We start from the raw sequence: 23,609 nt of genomic DNA, 5'->3' as shown, positions 1-23,609 counted from the left end.
ACAAGTGAATCCAGAGGTTGTGAAGGGCATCATTGGCCTGCCCTTCACAAAGTGACATCTCCAGTGGAATCAGATCCTCTGCCATACAGTGTCTGCTTCAATCTACCCTGAGGTTTGATGGCAATGGGATGACAGTGAGCTTGGGGGAGTTTGCCCATGTATCAGATGTGTCAGTGAAATCTGCTGGGTCATCATTAAGATCATCAAGAATGTCTACATTCAAGTTATCAGGATCATTGTCTGCATCAAATCCCTCTCCCAGATGCATAAGAGCAGACTGAGTGAATCCATCTATCTGGCCTTGGAGATGATTATGTTGCTAGGTGATGTCTAATCTCTGTGTCCCTGTAGTTCTTCTTCCAATTCTTCGGAGCTTGATGACCAATGCAATTTGAGCCTCTTCAATTGCCAACCCCATTGATATCCATGTTGTCACAGATCTGTGAGCAGGTGCTGCCTTATGGGAATCGCCCTCCTCTAGCAGTCTAAGCTTGATCTCCTTTTTGCTTGGTGCTGAGTGCAATAATTAATTCTGACTTCAATGGAGCCAAAGTCAACTTATCCTTCTTGATATTAATCTCATATACATCCATTGCTGCAGGATTATTTATTCTGCTGGACTGAGCGATCCTCTTGCTGGCTAACCATTCTTTCTTTGAAGCTGCAGGTGCTGCTTCATCAAGTCTGTCAAAAGCCTTTTCACTTTCAGTGATGCCATTCTTCACCTGCTTGTATTTATGGCAAAGAGTCCTTTTCATGCGGATCATCTTGTGGAAATTGGAATTGTTCATCTGATAATCAAGACATTCCTTGTGATGCAGGGATGACATTCCCCAAGCAGCAGGGGAAATCAGGTTGAGACATGATCATAGGGTCTCCATGATCTCACCATTGATCCAACCAATGCCTTCAATAAAATTTGATGCATATTGGACATGCCACAACCAAATTCTGGGAATGATAGTTAATTCCAGAACCATTTTGAGAAATTGGCTTCAATCCACCTGAACCCAAAAGTGCTTATTGTATTGACAGTTGATGTCATAGAAGGTGACAGCCCTGGTAATGCCTTCTATGTTGTGCTGGGCAGCCTCACAAAGGGCATAATCCATGTTCATTTGTCTGCAAATGATGCATCATTAACTTGTGAATGTAGAATGACATGGTTGGCTTGCCTTTCACCTTTCTGAAAATCCACCATTGAGTGAGGGACAAAGCAACTGTGTCAGGCATGGGCAACTCCCCTAATACCTGTGGACTCCAGCTTGTGCTGAGCCACATTTGCTTGATTCACCACCTGGTGATTGTTGCAGCTCAATTTTTCCAATGTGTCAGCAGCCTCTGCAAGATGCATTTTATACCTGTCCTTTCCCACCATGAATCACAACCCATCAGAAAGCCACACTTCATCACATGGCTTGATGGGATCCAGGTGTTTGGCTTTGAAATTTCCATCCATAACAAATGTCCAGGTGTATTTCCAGCTTGGAGCTGTTATTATTTCTGAGGTGACTTTGGTATTGAACTAGACTCACTCATCAAGTGATTCATCCCCTGACAAGGATACATTAATCCCAAGCTGAGGATGTGCAGGGCAAAACAATGTGAGATCTCCTGCATTCAGGTTGTCGGAACAATGGCCAAATCCATGCCATTTCATGGCCTTCAACTGCCTCCACTGTCAAGCAACTCTCATGAGCTCTCTGTATTGGTCCTTTCCATGTGCTTTGTCAATATAATGTCCTTTAGATGTTGGAGATTTGGCATTACTGGAACAAGATGTGGAAACATGCTCAAGGTCATTCACCAGAGCTTACTGTAATAGTTCATTGCTGAGGTGCCACATTTGAGGTTGTCCAATAGAAAATTATTGAGCACCCTGAAGGTGAACAAAGTCTTTGGCTTGTTAAATGATGTGGGGAAAAATCCATGTCGAAACATTTGAATGTCTGGACTCATGGCATTTGGACAATCACAGCATCAAACCTCAAGGTGATGAACTCCTGACTTGTCAATGATGACCATTGTGTTTTCCTTTGGCTGGAACTCAGGTCCTGACACAGATGGTCAATCTTCAGGCTCAAGCTGGTCTTCATGCTGGTCTTCTTCAAACAAATCCCACCTCTCTGTGAGGACCAGACATTGTTTGCCATCATGACTGAGGTGTATGACAAGTCCAACATGGGCGAGACAACTCTGCTCAAGAAATTGACTATTCCATTGACTGATCCAGTGGAAAGGATTGCAATGATATTGACTCCTGCAACAGCCAGTGCAATATAGTGGCTTCCCAAGACAATCTTGACATTTGTAGACCCCATCCTGGTCGCAGACAATGCATCTCCTATCTTCTGGTGGAGCTTCTTGATCCAGGAGGTGATGCAGATATGATTCCTGCCTTGGCAGCCATTGCCTGAGGTAGTCATTCTGACTCTGCATTTTTTATGCTTAGCTATCATTTGAATGACAATCCAACATTTTACATGAACTTGCCATGGTTTTTGGGAGTTGCAAAGACTCAAATGAGCCTTGGTCATGCTCATAAGCATTGTCAGGAAAGTCTTCCCAAGGAGGTGGTGCCTCAACAGGCTGAAGTGTTGGTGATTCTGGGGGAGAGTTAGGCATGGACCTGTAGGCATGTTGTTTTGTGCTAGCAAGTGGGACCTTGACCCAAGTTTTCCTACCTTTGCTGCCCCTTGCTTCTACCCTGTGGGATTTTTGCAATGGGTTGCATCTACCTATCTTCATATTACTTTCTGATGTTGCAATATGATGTTATGCAGTCTTGATACATTATTACAAATTCATTTCCACTAATGGCATTGCATCCAATATGGGTTGATTAACCAACTGTTAGGCTTTGCTCAAAGTTCAACTTGTCACCATTATTACTTCCACCTTGCTTATCCTCAGCCTATTCTGCAATCTCATTCACCATGGCAAGATCAGGTCACTCCACTCAGTTGACTTCTGGAAGACATAGGGCATGTCAACCACAGACACAGAAGCTCACAGAAAATGAAATTTCAGAGTTGAAAAACTACCTTCCTGAGTGGACTTTGGCAAAAAGGAAAGAGAAGCAAGCAGTTTTCACTGCCATAGCTAGGGCTGCCAGGTTATTTGCTCCTAAGGACAACCAAGCACAATGGAAGAAGAGGAAGCAGATGATTCATCCTTGCTGTGTTGAAAAACGAAAATTTAAATATCTTATTCTTCCATCAATGCTCAGATATACAAGACTTGGTTGTTCAACAACAGGAAAAAGAAGGAAAGGAAGGACATGATAAAGTATGGGAGGAAATGGATGCCTAGGATGGTGATCTACCAGTGGAACCAGGAAGAGGTGCTAAAGAGGATTGAGGACAAGTCCAGAGCAAAGCCAGGAGGTCCTAGTATGTTCAAGCATTATCAGGCAGCTGTGAAGAGAGTCATGGCTGAATTGTCCAATGATGAGTTGGAGAAGGTGAAGGAAATAGCTGAAGGATGGTCCGACAACTTTCCTCCTCCTGAGATACAGGTACAAGTCACTCGTAAGAAGGGACCTGTGTATATGGAGTACTTTTCAAAGGAGATGTGGAGGCAATGCGGGATGAGAGTGTTTGTGATGTTGGCTTGGAAGAATGAACAGGGAGAGGTGCTGTTCAGGATGTAAGTGAATTGTGTCGGTCATTGCAGATCTTCAATCTCAATACATGTCATGCAGGCACAATGATAATGAGGCATTAGGAGATGGGGACAGCTTCATGAAGATGAAGGACTGGGAGGACATTAAGCCAGTTTGGCAGGAGTATATGCAGGAACAGTTTGGTGAGTGTTTGAACTCTGGCTACTAGAAGGAATTTGTTGATTGTCATGATGATAGGTGCCAGGGCATGGGATGGAGGACAACAGATGAAGAGAGGTCAAAAAAGAATCAGAAAGCCTGCTTTTGAACTGGAAACCAATGGAGATGGGATGTTGTTGCTTTCAGACATCACCAACATGAAACTTGAGGAGAAGAAGGCCATAGTGAGCCCATTTCTTACATTGCACTATCATGAGTCTATCATCACAACACCTGAGAATTTGTTGAATGCATGGACACAGAAATTTATTCTAGAAGCAACAAGGCAATCATGCCATGAAGTGCCATCATACAAAGTCAGGATGACTTTGTGGCAAAGAAGTATGTTCCGGCAGATGTGGACTTGAAGGAGCCTTCAAAGTTGCAAAATTGGAACACTACAGCCTTACTCAATTTCTGGCATGCTCAGCAGGAGAAAGGTGAAGGACCAACATTCCTGTTCAAAGCATGGAAGAACAAAGATGGAGACATGGTAGCATCAGTTGTGTCCAGGAATTCGCCTTCTCATCAGACTCATAAAGTCAGAAAGCAGATGATCTGAAGGCCTTGGAATTCATCAACTGACACTGAGAGCGATCCCAGGAGTAATCCCAAGAGTGACTCTCATCACATGGAGGATGATGCTAATGATGATGCAGCTGATGGTAGATCCCTACAAAAGAGACCCAGAAGAGAGCCAGGTCCTTTGACAGCACATGAAGGGACAGCAGTCCCATGTGCAATTCCAAAGCCTCGCCCAGTCAAGCTGGCAAAAACTGGTGCACTGCTGACATCACAAATGGGTGACCTCCTGGCTGGGTTGACTGACAGAGTCACTGGCAATGTTGGGGAGGATGTTGCAATGGAAGGAGGGCACATGTCTCTGGCACCAAAGAACATGTGGGGAAAAAAAGCAGCAATTGAGCCATTGGCAAGGACAACCTGGAGTAAGTCAACTCAACAGCCATCAGACAATACCCCTCAAGTAACAAGAGCAAGGGGAAAGAAGTAATGGACTTATACTACACTGCCTGTCTTTATGTACATGTCAATGTTATTCAATTGCTATGGCTCAGGAGTTCCTGGGTGTTGAACACAGAAGTTTAATTCTCACTTTGGCTCACCGAGTCCTGAATGTCAAACACCAAAGTTCAATTCTCGCTTTACTGAGGATGACCAAGTCCTGAGTTCGATCTTCAAATTGAACTTGGGACTTGGTGAGCCAAAGTGAGAATTAAACTTCTATGTTCAACACTCGGGAACTCCTGAGCCTCTGGAACTCAATTGGAAATGGAAGAGGAATGTGTCGCAAATTTGGTTGTTTACATGATGTGGGTATGTTAATGAAAATTCAGAAGTTTACATGTGATTTGACTACTATCAAAAATTTGGTACTTTACATTTGAATCTGATCTTCAAACTGATTGATCAGTGAATCTACTACCTTGAGCATTTCAATGCTCATCTGTTGAGCTCTTTGCAACCTCTGGAGGTCTGCATTAGCTCTTCTGAGTTTGTTGGAAGTTTCTGCCCAAGCCATCCGGAAGGGTTGCTTGGCCTTTGTTACGAACTAGGGTAGTTCTAACAACAGACAACTCAATAAGAGTCAATGACTTCTGTTGAGGTTCTACACAAGATGATAAGTCAAGCGTTTGGTGTAAGCTAAGGTAGAGGGAGTGCCTCTATCTTAAAGTACAGTTCAGATGACAAGAGATTGGAGGTCTCAAGTGAAGGATATTCCAGGTAAAACCTAGTAAGATTAAAGTAAAGAACTAAAGCATACAGGAGACCTATTTATAGTGAACTACTGTGCTTTAGGGCAGGTGTGAGAGCAGAAAGAGTCAGAGATAAGAGATGTGTAAGCAATAGCAAGAATAGATCATCTAGCAACAGCAACGGCGGTTGTGATGTAATACAAGGCATGAGTAAGAGATAAGTCTAGCAGCAGCAACATGCGGCTTGTGACATAATACACAGTAATGAAGGAGAAATGAACAGGGGCGTACATGATTGTAATAGCCTTAAGTAGCATTGGAATTGAAGGATCAGGAAGATCCCCAGTACAGTGTTTGTAATCACTAAGTCGATCTTGAACAGATTGCACTTGCAGAAAATTAGCACAGAGATAAATGATCTACTTTGTCAGATACTCATACCCGGTGTGTTCATATGACCCGAATGGTTGGAACTCCTGGGCCATCAAATGTAAATCTTCATTAGTGAGCTCCAGCTGTTCTGAATGAAGTTCAGTAGAGGTGTCATCCACTTGGGGGATACATTAAGTATCTATAATCCTCTGGAATAAATGAATCATCATCCGGCCCTAGGTATAGATCATCTAAGGGATACCCAGTAAATAGATAAGGCATAATAAAAATACAACACACCTAGTGATGCCCGGGACACAGTGGACTCATCCACATCCATTGAATTGTAGTCAGTCACTGGAGGGTCATTGAATCAAATGGCTGACTGTGGACTCATGTTGTGTGGGGAACTTATTGATTTGTTGGCTGATAATGGAAAAAACTTCGAAGTTCAACACAAAACTGGTGATCACTGGAAGTTGAACCATGACCAAACAAAGACAAACAATCAATGATTTTATCAATTGTCCATCAAATGTCTTGTTCCTTTTGAAACTTCATCCTTGTGATAACTGATTTCAACCTGATTTCAAGATCTTTAAATCTCTCAACTTAATCATCATGTCCACTCCAGTTGACAACTTTTTGACCAGTCTCAAGGCATCCACTGCCCAGATCATAGCCATCATCAGCAGCACCCAGCAGATTCCCCTGGGTAACAGCCACTTTTCTCTAACAACACAGGTCAGTTCACTTGTAGTATATAGCATTCTTTTTTCTGCTTGTTTTCTCTCTAACATCCAGGCAGGCTCAAGTGATCAAGGACTATCAGACTGGACCCCTGCCTGGCATCATGCTTTTGTGCTCCAAGGAGCTATTGTGTGTCTGGGGCATGACTCCCCAGGTCTGGCCCAACTGGCACAGCATCAGGTATGATGATCCCTGTCTCTTGAAGCACGTCTGGTGCCCCAAGCTCCTCACCTGGGAGGCCTTAGGTGACCATACCTTTGATCTCCCAGTTGCTACTCCTCCCTCCACAGGTCTGATTCCAGTGGACCTTCCCTCCCCACCCATCTGCACTAGCAATGTTGCTGGTTCCTCCACCAGCACCACCACCAAGTTCTGGGACAAGGGGAAAGGTAAGGCCATTGATGCTGACCTGGAGCCCAAGGCAGAAGGGAGTCAGAAGAGGAAGTCTCCCATGATTTCAGCACTCTCCTCCTAACCCCCAAAGTCTGCGATGAAGACTTGCAAGCATGTGAAGTTATCTTGCTGGGTGAAGTCCAAGCCCCTAGTGGACTCAGAAGATGAGGAAGACATGAGTATTCAGGTATGTCATCTGGTTTATCTTTGACTTGGCTCACATTTTCTTGTAGCCATTTTTGGGTGGAGTGCCAGATGTTGTCCTTCCCCAGCTCTCCAATTCACCTAGATCACCCCAGGTTTCAACCAAAAAGCCCTTTGGCCCTGCTACAGTAAGTCACATTTATGCATCTGGGACTTGGGTGTATGCTCACAATGTACCAGGTGATTGCTGGCAGTCATCCAGCGGTCATTGAGCCCTCCCAGCCAACTCCCAAAAGCCCAGTGGAGGCACCCCCAGTCATTGATGGAGGTGATATTCTCATTCCTAGACCAGTGAGTACTTTGATTTATTTGAAAAGCATTCATTCACTAGCACAATCCAAAGAACAACCCATGCCAGGTTTGCACCAAGCTAAACTGGGACTGCGCAACTCGGTTGGACAAGAGGACTGGGAATCCATGTATGTTGTGCATCTACTGCATGACAAAGAAGATCAAGTGCATCCCCACGACTCTGGGTACCCTGCTGAAACACATTTGTGGTTCCTCTACCACCTGGAATGAGGTCTAGGACTCCCTCCAAGGCTCCTTCCAAAGCTCCCCCACCTCCCAATCCAAGGCCCAAACTCACAGTCAGTCTCATGGCAAGTCCAGAACTCCAGGTGTCACTGCTATGACAACCCCCAAGACCCAGACACATGGTCACAGCAAAACCATCACTCCCATCAAGGCACCCACACCTGCACCAGCTCATAAGTCACCTGAGTTTTTTTTCATCACTGTCTGACCTTAATTTTCCCTTGTAGCACTTCCATCTGCAAGTTTGGCAATCCCTGCTCCAGCACCTGGTCCAGCAGTCCCTGCTGCAGCACTCAACCTGCCTATGCCGGATCTCCATGCCATGACAATTGCAATTTGGGATGGTACAGCTTGCATCACCATTCTCAATGCTCATGTGGCAGAGCAGGATGGTAAGATTGACACTCTGCAATGCCTCCATGAAGACCTTAGGCATGAAATCATCAACTGGCACTCTGCATTCCCAATTCTCAAATCTCTGGCCAATGCAACATCCTTGTTGCTTGATCAATCTGTTCCCCCATCCATGTCACCATCTGCATCTGCACTCCCTCCTCTCATTAATCTCTCAATTGGAGAGATGATGCCCACACCCCTGAAATTCAAGGATGCCTCTGCCATTGAGGGCCTCCTGTTTGAGTACAACCAGGTTGTTCAACCAGAGGTTCCAGATATGTACAGTGAAATTGTGGACCTGGGTGATCCAGGCAACCTGGTCCCAGAATATGGTTCTTCTGATGACATGGATGTTGAGGTGAAGGTTGAAGCATCTTCTGAGGAGGTTGACAGGGCTACATAATTGCATAGTGATAGATGTATCTACAAGTTTTTCAATGAATGTTACCTCTGCCAGTCCATTTATTCAATCACCGAGTGTCAAGTACCAAGTACCAAAACCCAAAACTTAGAAACAAACATTGAAACTTGAAAGCAGACAGTCATAACAATGTATGAGTTTTGAGTTTTGATTTGTAAACTCAAAACTCATACATTTTGACGACTTCTGAGTTTCGGGGTTCAGGGTTTGATATTAGGGGTTTGATATTCAGGTTTTGGGACTCAGGACTCAGTGATTCAAGACTCAAAACTCAAAACTCATGCATTGTTACGACTGTCTGCTTTCAAGTTTTGAATCACTGAAACCTGAAACCTGAGCATTGAAACCTGACACCTGAAACTCAAAAGTCATAAAAATATCTGAGTGTTGAGTTTCAAGTCTCAAGACTCGAATCACTGAGTCCTGAGTCCCAAAACCCAAACACTGAAACCCGACACCCAAAACTCAAAAGTCGTACCAATATCTGAGTTTTGAGTTTTGAGTTTTGAGACTCAAATCACAGAGTCCTGAAACCCTAACCTGACACCTGAAATCAAAATTTGTAAAAATATATGAGTTTCGAGTCTCAATTTTCAAACTCAAAACTCATACATTTTTACAACTTTCAAGTTTCAGGTGTCGGGTTAGGGTTTTGGGACTCTGTGATTCGAGTCTTGAAACTCAAAACTCAAAACTCAAAACTCAAAACTCAAAACTCAGATATTGGTATGACTTTTGAGTTTCAGGTGTTGGGTTTCAATGTTTTGGTGTTGGGACTTGGGACTTGGTGATTCAAGTCTCGAAACTCAAAACTCGACACTCAGATATTTTTACTACTTTCAAGTTTTGGGTGTCAGGTTTTGATGTTCAGGTTTTGGGTTTTGGGACTTGGTGATTCGAGTCTTGAAACTTGAAACTCAACACTCAGAAATTTTTATGACTTTTGAGTATTGAATCACCGAGTCCTGAAATCTGAGTACCAACACAACTTCAGGTGTTGGCATTCAGTATTTGGTACTCGGTGATTCAAGACTGGAAACTTGACACTCAAAACTCAAAACTTGACAGTCATAAAAATGTTTGAGTTTTGAGTTTTGAGTTTTGATGTTGGAGTTTTGAAGTTTTGGGTTTTGGGTTTTGATGTTTAGGGTTTGATGTTTGGGTTTCAGGACCTGGCACTCGCTGTGTTGACTTTGATCAATGTTGACAGAATCTGAGTCTGAATGTCATTGATGATTCAGATCAAAACTAGTGCAACAGCATTGCTCATATGTCCATATAGTATACCAATACCTCAGCCCATACATCTAAATGATATGTATCTGGGCCCACCCATTGATATGACATCCCCCTTTGTTGGCCCACCCGTCTATGTAATATACCCTATGTCGGCCCACCTGTATATATAATACATATTTCCCTGCCCCATTGGCCCACCCATCTATGTAATATACCCCCACCTTGGCCCACCCATATACAGTGGCTCAAAAAAGTGTCTCAATGTTTGTGACTTTTTGTGTAATTGCTGTATTATGAGCTAGGGTGTGACAGTATGACTAAGCCATAGGGAGGTGTGGGACAGCTCTGCTTCTAAGCTTTATGTTTAATCCCTCTAGTGTGAGAAAATTATGGCATCAAGTGAAGATATGGTTAATTTAATTTGGTGACTCATTGAGACACTTTTTTGACTTTCAGTTTGACCAACACAATCTCTATAATTCTGGTACTTGGTGTTTCCTCCTGTTGCTCTAATTACTTCTGCTGCTCTTCTATGCATACTATCTATCAATTTGAGGCATTCCTCATCAACAATATTGCCCCACTCTGCTGCAAGTCTCTCTCACAGTTGAAATAACCCCTATTGAGGATCTTGATGGACTGCAAGTGATATCTTGAGTAATTACCAGGGTTGTTTAATAGGGTTGAGATCTGAGGATTGGACTTGCCATGATAGAACACTGATACCATAGTTTTCAAACCATTTTATGGTCAACTTGAAGTATGCTTAGGGTCATTGTCTTGTTAGAAGGTAATGTTTTCTTCATTAATTCTTGATTCTTGCATGCTTCTGAGTAGATACTTTTCCATAATTGAAATGTGCTGCTTCGCATTCATCCCTCCCCCACCTTACAGAGAATTCCTACTCCATTCCACCTCATACAACACCATACCATCAAGTTTCCTACTCCATACTTTAGTATTTTCTTGACCTTTCTTTCTTATAGTAGTTCTTCTGCATTTCATTATATATATTCCTAGCCATCTGGCCCCATCCTATTGATTTTTGTCTCATGTGACCAGGTAGCCCTATTCCAGTCCTCAACAGTCTAATATTGAGGCTTTAAAGCAAAGACTAATCTTCTTCCTATATAGGCTGAAGACAGGGAAGGCTTTTCTGCCTGTTTACAGCTTTAAGATTGGCTGCCTTAAGAGTACCCCTGACTATTTGAGTGGAGAGAGCAGTGTAGATGATGTAATTAATGAATTTGGTGGCTTGAGTAGCATTGGCAGCCTGCCAAGTTGGAATATTATGAATAAGAGATTTTTTGTTATATGATGTAAGCTTGAAAGGACAATCTAATTTGATATTTTTCTTGTCTGGAATGACTTTTTTATCATCCTAATGATAGCAACCCTGCTCAGACCAGTTTTAGTAGCAATCTGCCTGGTATACAGATTAGAAAAGCTAATGATAATATCAATAGGGGCTATTTCAGCTGTGAGAGAGACTTGCAGCAGAGTGGGGCAAGATTATTGATGAGGAATGCCTCAAATTGATAGATAGTATGCATAGAAGAGCAGCAGAAGTAATTAGAGCAACAGGAGGAAACACCAAGTACCAGAATTATAGAGATTGTGTTGGTCAAACTGAAAGTCAAAAAAGTGTCTCAATGAGTCACCAAATTAAATTAACCATATCTTCACTTGATGCCATAATTTTCTCATGCTAGAGGGATTAAACATAAAGCCTAGAAGCAGAGCTTTCCCACACCTCCCTATGGCTTAGTCATACTGTCACACCCTAGCTCATAATACAGCAATTACACAAAAAGTCACAAACATTGAGACACTTTTTTGAGCCACTGTATATAATAAATATTTCACCACCCCATTGGCCCACCCATCTATATAATAATATGTGCCATACATCTCTCTTCAGCCCAGCTGTCTAACAGAGATGACTAACCTTTGCCTTAGCCCATCAGAATTGGATTACATGGAATGGAAGCATGTTATATGATCATATAAGACCACAATAAATAGGATTGGGTCAGATGGCAAGGTATATATGTGAAAAAAGAAGGGTGCTAGTCCTCTCTGCATATGTGTGATAGAGAGGAGAGCCTTTTCTTCCTTGTTACTGACCTGAGATGAGCTGTCTTGAGAATGTTTCTCACAGTGTGTGAAGAGACAGGGAATGTGATGGTGGAATTGATGTAATAGGTGACCTGGACAGCATTATCAGCCTTTCCTGTAGTGATATGTTGAATAATAGCTCTCCTATCAGTAGAGGCAAGCTTGGATGGACACCCTTCACAGAAGTTTTCCTTGTCTGTGTGACTTTCTTTGATGAACTTGGCCACAGTGGACTTGGATACTCCAGTTCTAGAGGAAATTTGACAAGCAGAGAGGCCAGAATAGGAAAGAGAGAGGATATTATCCCTTTGAGCAGGGGGGGTGGCTTTCATGGTGAATATATCCATGACATATGGAAATTTTTGGTTTGTATAGTTAGATATGGTTTTAAAATGACATAATGATATCACTTTATAATTTATTTAATGGTGGCATGATTGTTATGGTGTCATAAATGATGATTTATATAGTTTTAATATGTACTCAAAAAACTGTCCGCATGAGTCACCATTTTGTGAGCCTTGTATCTCCACCATATCTCCACCGATTCCCACGGTGTAGGGCTCAAATGAAAGCCCTGAAGCCATACTACAATGTGCTATAAGCATGTCCTTGAGCCACTGTACCTATAGTATATAACCTCCTGTAACTCTCTGTAGCACCTCAGTTTAAATATCAACTTAGTTCTGCTCATTCCCGTCCTCTGGACCTGAGTACCACTACTCTCATCATCCTCTGAGACTTAGGATTGATTCCTATAGTCTATCTGCATCCACCTCTGTCTACAACAGCCATTACTGCTAGTTTCTAGTCTGGACTCATCTGGATTAGTCTTATGATACTTATCCCTCATCTGGAAGTCATCCAGATCCACTACACTACCCGTCCAACCCCCTGGATGCATTAGTCTTGCCTTCCTGAAATAAGGGGCAATACTCGAGTAAGGGGCACAGCGCATGAGCTGAGGCTGAAGCCCTTGGGATCCATTAACCCTTGAGTATGACCTTAACACATCAAATCTGTATGGTGGGCTTTTACCTGGATCTTCTTCTATCACATGGATATGGGAACGGCAAACAGCCACAATTCCAATGTCTTCAATGCACAGGCTCAGTGGGACCAGTACCACATTGCCTTCCCTGATATGATCAGCCATACACAGTGCTGGGACTTCTTCACCGACCTTATGCAACTCCAGTTGACATGCCAGATGTACATTTCAGAAAAGTGCCAGAAAGTTTGCAGTGGCATTGCTTATTTCACAAGCGATATCCAAGAGAACTATCAAGTGGCAGAGAATAAATATCCCTTGATAGCACTTGGCGACACTCTTCCAGAGCATATGCATTCACAAGCTGCCAGTCATCTCTAACTTGTGCAACATTGTGCTCAGGGTTTAGATATAGAACTTTATCTGCTCCCCAACCTCCTGAAGCAGAAGAGGTCCAGACTGCAGAATGAAACATTGCTTGCACCAATAAATCAAGGGAAGAAGGCTCAAATGACTTGATTTTGACTATTTGTACAAAAAGGAACTGGGAGATGGTAGCCTGGCATCTCTAGATGTTATGAATTGTCATAGTACTCAATTATAATTAGAGCTTCTGTCTGGACTTGAAGTCACATATGTGAATGCTGTTTAAAGGTGATTCAAATCTGTCACATCGGGGTTATCGATATTGGCAGCTTCATCACGGCAAGGGCTTTTGTACTGACCATGGGAAAAGAGCATAGGTAAATGACATAGGATGACTCAGACAGCAAATGAAACATGATCGATCAATGGATCAAAAGAAATGGAATGGAGACTATGAAAGTAAAGTACATGAAGCCTAAAATGGCTGGACAGCAGTACAGGGTCATTTCAAAGGTAGGGATGCAGCCAATTCAAGACCAGGACATTTTCTAGTGTGTGAGCCAGATGCTGGGACATTCTCCTTTTCCAGGCCTTCTGAGGTGCGCTCAGCATATTTTTTGCTGCCATCTGATGGCACTTCCAACTCCTGCAATGATTGCTGAGTGATACAAACTGTCCGGATATCCATAAGTTGATGCCCAAGTGTATGCCAGTCTGACACCACTGTGTGCAGTCTGGACATAAAAGTTCCCACTGCTTTGAGGCACTGATGCAGACTTGTAGTTTGTCATTGAGAAAAAGTTGATAAAGCGCATCGGGTGTATTTAATATTAGTAGTTCTTCATCGTCATGTTCCATGTGCTGGTCCGAACTTTCTGATTCAGGGTCTGATGGGACGAAGTTGTCAGGGGTTACAGCTAATTGATAGGCATCTGGTAGATCTTCTGGTGCGATTGCCAATTCTAGGAAGGTGTCCAAGTGGTATTGCGCCTGGCCAGAAGAATCAGAAGATTCATTCAAGGGAGATCTATGAAGGTGTGATTGAAAGTCCAGGCCTGTCTGATATGAATCATTAGTCGTGTCTGAGTCCCAGTCACTATCATCAAAACTTGATGATACAAAGGTATGCACATGCTACTGTAATATGCCTGTGATAATAATTTACAGAGCAAGAGTATGAGATGCATTGAGGATGACGCGCATATATTGACTTGATGTCACATGTTTTGATCATGTGTTTTGCCAAGTTACTTCCAACATTTTTTTTTAATGAGTAATGCACTGGCATGCGCATTTTTTATTAAGTAAACTACCTAGTTGTATTTTACAGTAAGAAAAAACCCCAGTAACAAACAAAAATAATAATCAATTTTGAGACTGCTAGGTCAAAGCTCAAATCATATCTAACGAAAGTTCAGGTGGCTGTATATTAAGGTTTAAATTCTTATGTAAATTTGAGCCACATATCCAGAATTTGCCTTTTGCACCCCTCTTGATCTAACATATCTAACATATATAAGCACAGCATAAAAACCGTCAGCTTGGTATCAATTGTGTCCACCCTGTCCACATCATGCTGTGCAGAACTGACACATGCTTGCATCTCCTATCATCATCTCACCTTGGTCAACAATATACCACACTGTCCCATGTCAAAACACAACAAGATACACTATGCTCATTTTCCAAGGGAAATGAGAACAAAGATTGCATGAATAGTGTATATAAATCTCTCCTATTGTAAAAAAGAGATATCGAACACAATGTCCAAAGGTTATTGCTTGTATATCTAAATGCTATAAAATAACATTGAGAGCTGCTGACAACAATGTGAGTGTTTTGTATCAAGATCATTGAAAACAGTGTGAACTTACAATGAAAGGTGCATCTCTATCGAGCATACAGTCACACCCTTTAGTCCAGAATGACAGGAATGCACGATCATAATCCACTGATGCTTCCAGCAACGCTTTCAACAGCAAAGTCTGTGTGTCTCACAGACAACACTGTCATTCTCATCTTCAGCACATTCACTGATGAATGTGACAGTTTCTGCTATGAAACATATTGTGGCATTAGCATTATCCTCCTTGATGGCATAGTTGACACGAGTATGAACCAATGAGCTTCCCACCCTATTCACACCAGAGGGTCTCCAAACAGGACAGAGAAAATATGTGCTCATGAGCATCATCCATGTGACTGTGCATGAGCAGGTAAAGGTTGATGGACTTGAGTAAGGAATCATCCACAGCCACACTCGTCATAGCAATCAAGTACTTTGTCAGCACTTGTCTCCCATCTGTGATATTCAATCTGATGCAACTTGAAACTTGTGCTATCAAAGGCTTCGCTACCAAGGCCAGTTTGTCATCATGCCAGAATGCTAGAAAAATCACGAGTGAGCGATGCGGTGTGATGCAAGTCATGTATTCTCATCACTGTCATCATTTCAAGGCTCTTTGTAAGGGTCTCAACTGTTGATAGCCATAGAAGCGGATTTTGAATTGACCCTGCAGCTAAAGACTCCAAAATGTTGCACAAAGCTTGCAGAAGTATTGAAATATAAGGGTTCATCAAGCCCTGCACTGGATGAATAACGGAATGTTCAGAAGATGTGTTTCTAGTGCACCTTGAAATAATCCAACAAGGCAGAGTACATGTGGCAAAATGTGAGTTCAATGTTTGCTGGAAGTAGCTCAGAGAGAGAAAGACAGTCCTGTTAGGGAGTAACTCACCATTCTCAGCTGCAAACACACAGTCATACAAATGACAGAACAACAGTCTGAAGGCTGTCTCATTAAGCTTCACAACAAGTTCCAAGAATGCTGAAATGATATGAGGTTCTCCCTGGCACCTGGTAGTTGGTCTCACCACAAGCCACAATGAAGAGACTCACATCACTGGAGCAGTCATAGACTTCATGTTCATGCCAAAGCTGTCGATGAGTACTGAAAAAAATGAACAGATATGTGCCTGGATGTTAGACATTGAGCTACTTGAAGACTGCATTTGAAAAAGATGAAAAATCTGATGAGTCCATCACCATGTTTCTGTCAAAGGACATCAATATTTCAATTCATGTTTATATCGTGAGGGGCATGCCTTCTTCTGAGATTTTTCCACATTGGGCCACACATTGCAAAGTATGGGTAGTAGCATGTTGGATGGGATCTTCTTCGCAATAGCTTTCATCAAACCTGTCATGGAACCACTCAAGGTGACAGAGTAATCTAGATGGAGTTTAACAATGTCCCTGATTTCTGCAGCACCATAGAAAGTGGGGAGCATCAATACCAAGCCCTATAGGGTAGAAATTGCATCACCCACTGAAGATTGCACTATTTGAGCAGAACAGTCAACAGCTGTAAGGTGAATTTACATAGGAGATAAGCTGCTCACCCATGTTGCCACTCAACCCTTCTTGGAGGACTGATGTACACTCTTGTGCAATCTCTTGGAAGTAAGGTGTAAGCTGAGGTCTGAGAGAGAACATACAAATTCCTCAGTAACATGGAATGCAAGGGAAGAAAAGCCACACATGCATAGCACGGTAACACAGCTATAGCAGATTGCAATGATGCACATGTTTTGATTATTTTGATGACCAAAAGGACGGTAGATACCAATGCTAACTCCTTACCAGGACAAATGGAGGAGCCGATTGCTTTCAAAGCATTGAGTGCTGAATTAACTAGTACACCAGCTGACTGTTGGGACATCCCCAATGTAGTCAATAATTGATGTAGCAGTCTTCTGTTGTTTGCGATGACAGCTTCTGCAGCCTTGAGTATCCTGTCTGCAAGGATTTCAAGAGCACCAGCCTTGATCTAGAAATGAGGTGAGAAAGGATCTCATACAGAAAATGTGAACCTACCCTAGTCTCATCTGATTGCAGCATAATTAAAGCTCCAATCAGGAAGTCTGCTGCTCTGATTGCATTCATCACTTTTGATGTGGTCTGCTGTGGGACTGATACAATGTCTGAAACATTGCTATCACCTTCTATTGTGGCAAGATCAACCAAAAGAGAGATAAGGTCCATCATTGCATTGTCGCCCCTTGATATATTGGTGGAAGATGTGGGTGTGATGGCATAACCAACAAACATAATCAGTACCTGAGCATGTCGCTTGATGATAGAGGACAATCTTGCAGAGTGCTCATCATTGCTGCAACAGATGTATGAGTACAAAAAATGAGAGAAAATTAATCGGTTCTCATACAGAATGTAATCTATCCTCATGCTTTTCATCCCAGGCCCCCCATGCGCAGTCCCCCATCCCAGTGCTAGTCCAAAAGAAGAAGTTTCCTTCTTTCACAATTTCTCACACCCCCATCGCAACCACATGCATCCCCCCTCCCCCTCTGTTTGTTTTTTTATTTTAAAGTCTCTTGGCATTGGCTTTGTTTGTCATTCGTCGGTTTTGCTTGCTTGCTTCCCATTATCTCATTTTCTAATTTCTTTTTCTTTCTTTTAAAAGGGAGACAGAGTGGCTGTGGGCTTTTGTTTCATCTCCTGACCCTCTTTTTCCAACTTTCCATCCTGGGGTGCCACATGATGTTTCCTTCCCCCCCTGGAGGTTGTGCTTAGAGTCTGCACCCTTGGTTTTTTTTTTCTCAGACCACTTGCCTTTGTGTTCATGAGCTGCAATGTTTTAAACCCTGCTTTTTTGTGAGCTCAGTGCAATATGCAGACACAGCTTTAGCCATGAGATAATCATGAGCTTGACGAACTTCTTGTTGTTTTTTTGTAGCAGATTTAGGACGGCCAGGCATAGTAAGAGGTAGAAACTAGTTCTGATTGGTTTGTGGCTGCAATAGTGTATTTCGCATAGAGTCTCACCAACCCTGAACTGGTCTGAATAGCATTTCCACTAGCCAACAAACATTCCTTTGCTACACATGTTCTGAATAGCTAGAACTGTTAGCTATACATCCTGAACAGTTTCATGTCTCTCTAATTTGCTGTCATCATGCAATGTGGAATACAAAATTTAAATTGTCTAAATTTAGGGTTTTGACTAGTAAAGACACATGTCTCGGTACTATTTTTGTTAGTCAACATAATATAATATTTTCCCTGGGGCAAGATACATGTTGTCTAAATGTGCATGAGCAATTTTGAGAGAAGAAAATGTGTTGTCATTATGTGAGCCATGTTTTGTATCAATGAGCCATTGATGACTGTATTACATTTGTTGTTAGTATCCTAGTGATAATTCATTACAATGCTCTTCATAGTGACCCATGGGTAATACCCTGGGTCCATTATGTTGATACCTGTAGTAAAACCCATACCCATGCCACAGGTATGGGTACAGGTCCAACTTCCCACACCTGCAGGTTTACCCGTGCAGTTCCCTAGGCACAGTGCAAGGCACTATGCCATCTTCATAATGTATGTGCTTGTATGTGTCATTATTGACATCCGAACCAATATTTGTATTATAGATGCCATATTGACCATACCTAAATTCTCAGTTCTCTGATGCATACAACATTTATCTTGAAATCTTGCATCACATTGACCACCATTTGAATGAAGCACTCCATCACAACATGCCTAATTGGCATCTACTCAATGGATGTCCATGTTGTACTTACAAACTCAAAGATGAGCCACCACTAGCACTTCAGTGGCTTGTCTCTATTGATGGCAACAACAGCCTCAAAAGATGGGCGTCCTCAACATATGGTGTTACTCCATGGCAAGACTCTCGAAAGCCTTGTTCTGACTACTGGGTTGATCGTGCAAGTGTTGATATATTCAGAGATGAAGTTCAAATATCAGCGGTATGTATTATACATATGTGTAGCAATGGTAAGCTAACTCAAGTAGCTGAGCCAATCAAACTCAGATCTACAAGATGACTGGGAAGATTTGGTAACTGAGCCAGTGGAGTCTGAGGGTACCTTTAATTGCACACAGCAGTGGCAAAATGCTGGGCCTGAGCAGTGCAAGAAAATGTTTTCTGTTTTTGATGAGTCTGGCATCTTCATTGCAGTGTGTCTGCATTGGTTTGTACTTCTTGCTTGCGATATGGTACAGAGCAGTGAACTGTAGGTTCCAGTTTCATTATCCATGCATTATGCTAAATTTAACCTTAGTGCAAAATACCCCTTAGCTTTGATGAACTGGTTGCTATCCGTTTTTGGTGTGAATGGCGGATGTGCTTACAATATTGGGTGTGCACTCACAAAGACTCTAGCTAACAGCAGTGTTGGTCCCCTTGCCTAAAACCTCAATTTGTGCATGATGGTTGGTGCATTTCATGGTCATGCTCATAACCAAAGGTGCCAACTAGATTGGCACCCTATGTACATTGAAGGGACTGGACTGACCGAGGGTGAGAGATGTGAACATATATTTTCATCTTCAAACAATCTTGCATGGAGTACCAGACATGTGTCTACATTTCATCGCCATCAAATGATTGAGGAGCATTTCACCTTCTGGGACCAGGATAAATATGTGGCATTAAGTACATCTCATTTTGCACACTGCCAAACATTCAGTCAACTAATAGTGTTGATAGGCATCTTTTTACGAAATCATTACAGAGAAGTGCTAACCCTCATACACAAACTCTCCACTGAAGTGTCAGCTGTTAAACAAGCTCTCAACCTGACTGACACCAACTTTGCTCAGTTCCATACTGATGAAAGATCCTACCTCGAATCTCTGAAAGAGCAGCCTCTCAATGACAGACTTCAAATTCACTATGTCCAGGTTCTTGATGATCTGGCTGAACAGCGGTGAGTTTGACTCTAGTAGTCATCGCATATTCTTCCTCCTTTACTAGATTCATAAATTTTAGGTTAGAATGGGAGAAGGCCTGAGAAGCTGCCAATCAGGTGCTGATGTGTGTCCCTGTTGGTGACTTAAATCAAATTAATGCCACTCTAAGTCAAGCCCAAATTCATGTCAACACCACTTACGCTAAGCTCCAGCACACTGAAACTTTCACTGCCCATATTGAGGGTTGGCTTAGAATTGAAGAGTGGTGGACAATTGGAGGCAATGAATATAACAAGTACAGGGATAAAGCATTGCTCCAGAAGTATTGTGTGGCTCTTGATGAGTTAGAACATCTTGTTGTCATGCACTTATTCGAGCTATCCAAGCTCTCACTTTCATTGATAGGTAAGTAAATAATATTGTGTTTGAGGGAAGCTGATCACCATTGGCAGGGTACAAATAGGAAAGGTGTTACAGAGATGCTCAGAAGCAATTCAGAATGCCACCAACAAGTATAATGTGCAGGCTACTGCCCTTAATCCTTCCCAACCACACTTATCATGGAGGGATATCGCCGAGTATAGCTTCCTTGGAGAATTTGATGTTCTCCAATATTCATGCACTGACACTCATGAACTTGATTGGACCAAGCTGACACATTGAGAAGCCCTGGTCAAATTCTTCAAGCTTCATTGTGCACATGAAGAGGTTGAGCACCTCAACATTGAAGTTCGTTGTCTGTGGACTGCCATTTATGATGAAAGTGCACAAATGTCTACAACCATCAGTAAACTCCTTCACTCAAATCCTCCACTGGGTAGGGAGCTGCAGAAGTGCTGGAAACTGTGCTCCACAGTTAACTCAGTACATTTGTTCTGGCTAGATGAAATTGAGTTGCAATCTGGTTTTTTAGGTATTTGAGGTCATGGACAATGGATTGGCTCCTTGGTGGAGGATGAGTCCAGTGTGGTAGACTGTTTGAATCATCCATCTGGTGCATTTGTCTTTCAGGTATTGAATATATTTTGATCAAATCAATCCCAGATCATGATGACACTGATGCCACTGCTTTGGAGCATGCTACAGAACTCATGGAATATGAGGAGCAAATACAGACTACCCAGGTCATTGCAGATTATATATCGACTATTGTAGATTAATAGACTCAATGTTTCAAGTACACGCCCATCAATATTGAAAGTATCTGGCAGTCCGAGTCCCTGTGTCATCCTTTACCTCTATCAGTGAACCAGAACAACAGCAAAATCCTCAATTCACCCCCAAGACCATGTTCCACTTACACCTTTGCCTCTACCAGCATCAGTCTATGAACCAGAACAGTCCTCAATTCACCCCCGAGACCACATTCCATTTACACCTTTGCCTCTATCAGCATCAGTCTATGAACCAGAATGGTCCTCAATTCACCCCCAAGACCACATTCCATTACACCTTTGCCCCATTTTTGCCATGTGCAGTGCTTACTAGGGGACTTGTATCTTTCCAGTAGACCATTTTAATTCAGATAGTGACTGCACTTGGCTTTACTAGATATCAAGATAGGCACCACTACATGTAATGCTTTACTCACTCTTTGCATCCCACCTTCAACTGCTACAATGTCTGCTTCTACTGATTCAAAGCTAAACCATACAGACAATCCAGTCCAAGATGAGTTGAGCTATTGTCCACCGTGCTTTACCCTTGCTGGATTAGCGGCTCTCTACTCTAACTCCAACTTCACACTAGGATTCAGCAATGCGGAGTGTCAAGCAGCTGCTCATGCACTACTCAAAAACAAGTCACATCTTGATGGCACACACTACCAGATGAGGACACTTGGCAGTCTTCATCCTGCTTATGTAGCCTTAACAAGATTCCATCATTCATGGAGAGGCAGAGCTTGACTCATGAGGATTTTGTTGAGGCAGGTCTTGAAGACGTGTTTGATGCAGTATGTACTATGAGTATCTTATGTTGAACCTGACTTAGCACCATCTTAGCTTGCTACTCAAGATTATCTTGATGGCGGGCTGTCTCTTCTCATTCGCTGCCCCAGATCTCATATCACAGAGACCATCACTCCTGATTGTATTGCAGTTGACCTTTATGTCACTCCATGAGAATTGCAAGAGGCACCTGAACAAATTGGAGGAGACATCTCTGTCCTTGTGCAGGCATTCTGTGAGGAGTTTGCAATACCCCATCTCAAGCGTTTTATGGAGCATTGCAGCAAAGAAAATATCACACCTCTGCATCAGTGTATGTTTGGATTCATTTTTTATCTGCTTCTGACATATCCAACTACTACTACAGATGCTGCAACTCCAGTGGACCCAACCAGCTTCCCATCTGTACCTGCACCATTGTGCCCTACTGGGGCTCAAATTCGATGTTCAGCTCGCTCTCCCAAACAGTTTCAGCATGACTTCGTCATTGCTGCTTTGCCCAAGTCACCCATGCCACCAAACTTGAAGTCAGCAGCTGTGAAGCATGCCACAGCCTTGGCTTCTTCAGGCTCTGCTGGGAGCCCCAAGATCAAACAGCATCAAAATGCTGACACTTTCTTGTTGTTGAGGAAGAATGCTATACTGGAACACAAGGTTTTTGCCCCCCTGCTCAGCATTGGTCCCAATACTGATGCTGTGCTTGATTGCTTCAAAATTGGTAATGAAGCGATCTTGAAACTTCATGATCTCATTGTTACCATGCACAGTAGCTGTTGGGAAGTAGTTTTAAGGTCCCCTAAATAGGATCTCACTTATGAACAGGCAGTTAATTTGACAAAGGCCCTCCATGTGGACCTGGCTGGTGCTCCATTAGGTAATCTCAAAAAGGTATGAATATCAAAGTATTTATTCAATGAAACTGAATAGTATGCATGTCCCCAGACTTCAATGCTACTATCTGTGTTTCTCAAGGTGCTGGGGATGCTTGTTTTTATTTGCACACTTTGTTTTTGTAGTCTTGTTTTGATTTTCTAGATCATGGCACTCCTTGTCCTGTCATAAGTGCGCACACTTGGAGTGCAAATGAAGTTCTAGGGTGCTTCATCTTCAACCATTAATGTATATATGTATGTCTGTTGACTGACTCTTATGTTGTTATTTTGTTTCTCAGGCTCTCTGAAGTCTATAAAGTGACTTGGTTTGTTTGCAGTGTGAAGTCGTGCCCAGTCAATCCTTGAACATGACAGAGAGTCACTCACAATGTTCACAAGGCTTATCTCAGTTGCATCCAAAGGTCATCCTTAGCAAGGAAGCTAGAGCTGTTCTCGCCTCCCAACATCACCAGAAATCCAAGGATTTCAAGGCAGCACTTGACGACACTTGGCTCTCTATTGACAAAGCTGTGAAGATGATTGCCTCATCTGACCACAAGAGTATCCAATGCATCACAAATGATTTGTACATGGGCTGTGGCTGTGCTTTAAGCATTTAAAGTTGAATACCTGGAATGCCTTTTACTGGAAGAAAAGCCAGGAGGTGAAGTATGAAGACAGTATGATACATTTCTTACTTTGTTCAAGTACTGACAGGAAA

General features: G+C 42.5%; 9 protein-coding genes across 9 annotated transcripts; 5 read left to right on the top strand and 4 right to left on the bottom strand.

Moving 5' to 3' along the window:
• Positions 1 to 319: 319 nt before the first annotated feature.
• BJ212DRAFT_1270065 (uncharacterized protein) lies at positions 320 to 791 on the bottom strand (the record flags this gene model as incomplete). The annotated part of the gene is made up of 2 exons (XM_041330853.1): positions 320 to 506; positions 559 to 791. 2 exons carry the CDS (start codon positions 789 to 791, stop codon positions 320 to 322), a joined length of 420 nt encoding a protein of 139 aa, XP_041193817.1.
• A 1,012-nt stretch (positions 792 to 1,803) lies between these two features.
• BJ212DRAFT_1269998 (uncharacterized protein) lies at positions 1,804 to 1,977 on the bottom strand (the record flags this gene model as incomplete). Its single annotated transcript, XM_041330845.1, has 1 exon — positions 1,804 to 1,977. A coding segment is annotated over one exon (174 nt), but the record flags the coding sequence as incomplete, so codon positions are not given.
• A 162-nt stretch (positions 1,978 to 2,139) lies between these two features.
• Positions 2,140 to 2,313, bottom strand: BJ212DRAFT_1224181 (uncharacterized protein; the record flags this gene model as incomplete). Its single annotated transcript, XM_041329430.1, has 1 exon — positions 2,140 to 2,313. A coding segment is annotated over one exon (174 nt), but the record flags the coding sequence as incomplete, so codon positions are not given.
• Positions 2,314 to 2,936: 623 nt separating this feature from the next.
• BJ212DRAFT_1299116 (uncharacterized protein) lies at positions 2,937 to 4,835 on the top strand (the record flags this gene model as incomplete). Its single annotated transcript, XM_041332803.1, has 6 exons — positions 2,937 to 3,115; positions 3,259 to 3,648; positions 3,704 to 3,807; positions 3,863 to 4,008; positions 4,146 to 4,263; positions 4,483 to 4,835. The coding sequence occupies 6 exons, from the start codon at positions 2,937 to 2,939 to the stop codon at positions 4,833 to 4,835; spliced, it is 1,290 nt and encodes a 429-aa protein (XP_041193814.1).
• A 1,696-nt stretch (positions 4,836 to 6,531) lies between these two features.
• BJ212DRAFT_1480140 (uncharacterized protein) lies at positions 6,532 to 8,593 on the top strand (the record flags this gene model as incomplete). The annotated part of the gene is made up of 8 exons (XM_041340020.1): positions 6,532 to 6,654; positions 6,719 to 7,049; positions 7,082 to 7,143; positions 7,199 to 7,240; positions 7,287 to 7,385; positions 7,438 to 7,548; positions 7,601 to 7,676; positions 8,022 to 8,593. 8 exons carry the CDS (start codon positions 6,532 to 6,534, stop codon positions 8,591 to 8,593), a joined length of 1,416 nt encoding a protein of 471 aa, XP_041193813.1.
• Positions 8,594 to 15,948: 7,355 nt separating this feature from the next.
• BJ212DRAFT_1500051 (uncharacterized protein) lies at positions 15,949 to 17,436 on the bottom strand (the record flags this gene model as incomplete). The annotated part of the gene is made up of 9 exons (XM_041341574.1): positions 15,949 to 16,013; positions 16,064 to 16,182; positions 16,225 to 16,276; positions 16,526 to 16,628; positions 16,656 to 16,690; positions 16,728 to 16,800; positions 16,824 to 16,887; positions 17,037 to 17,155; positions 17,203 to 17,436. The coding sequence occupies 9 exons, from the start codon at positions 17,434 to 17,436 to the stop codon at positions 15,949 to 15,951; spliced, it is 864 nt and encodes a 287-aa protein (XP_041193812.1).
• Positions 17,437 to 18,794: 1,358 nt separating this feature from the next.
• On the top strand, positions 18,795 to 19,112 carry BJ212DRAFT_1225048 (uncharacterized protein; the record flags this gene model as incomplete). The annotated part of the gene is made up of 1 exon (XM_041329442.1): positions 18,795 to 19,112. A coding segment is annotated over one exon (318 nt), but the record flags the coding sequence as incomplete, so codon positions are not given.
• A 472-nt stretch (positions 19,113 to 19,584) lies between these two features.
• BJ212DRAFT_1446632 (uncharacterized protein) lies at positions 19,585 to 20,480 on the top strand (the record flags this gene model as incomplete). Its single annotated transcript, XM_041338279.1, has 3 exons — positions 19,585 to 19,810; positions 19,865 to 20,058; positions 20,184 to 20,480. 3 exons carry the CDS (start codon positions 19,585 to 19,587, stop codon positions 20,478 to 20,480), a joined length of 717 nt encoding a protein of 238 aa, XP_041193810.1.
• Positions 20,481 to 21,955: 1,475 nt separating this feature from the next.
• On the top strand, positions 21,956 to 23,508 carry BJ212DRAFT_1480138 (uncharacterized protein; the record flags this gene model as incomplete). Its single annotated transcript, XM_041340019.1, has 6 exons — positions 21,956 to 22,021; positions 22,071 to 22,178; positions 22,245 to 22,329; positions 22,384 to 22,788; positions 22,843 to 22,904; positions 23,299 to 23,508. The coding sequence occupies 6 exons, from the start codon at positions 21,956 to 21,958 to the stop codon at positions 23,506 to 23,508; spliced, it is 936 nt and encodes a 311-aa protein (XP_041193809.1).
• Between the last annotated feature and the right edge of the window lie 101 nt (positions 23,509 to 23,609).

This window comes from Suillus subaureus, assembly GCF_016647635.1.
Source record: "Suillus subaureus strain MN1 chromosome Unknown BJ212scaffold_13, whole genome shotgun sequence".
Taxonomy (NCBI): domain Eukaryota; kingdom Fungi; phylum Basidiomycota; class Agaricomycetes; order Boletales; family Suillaceae; genus Suillus; species Suillus subaureus.
The sequence above is the reverse complement of the archived record's forward strand: the minus strand, read 5'-3'. Positions and strand labels throughout refer to the sequence as shown.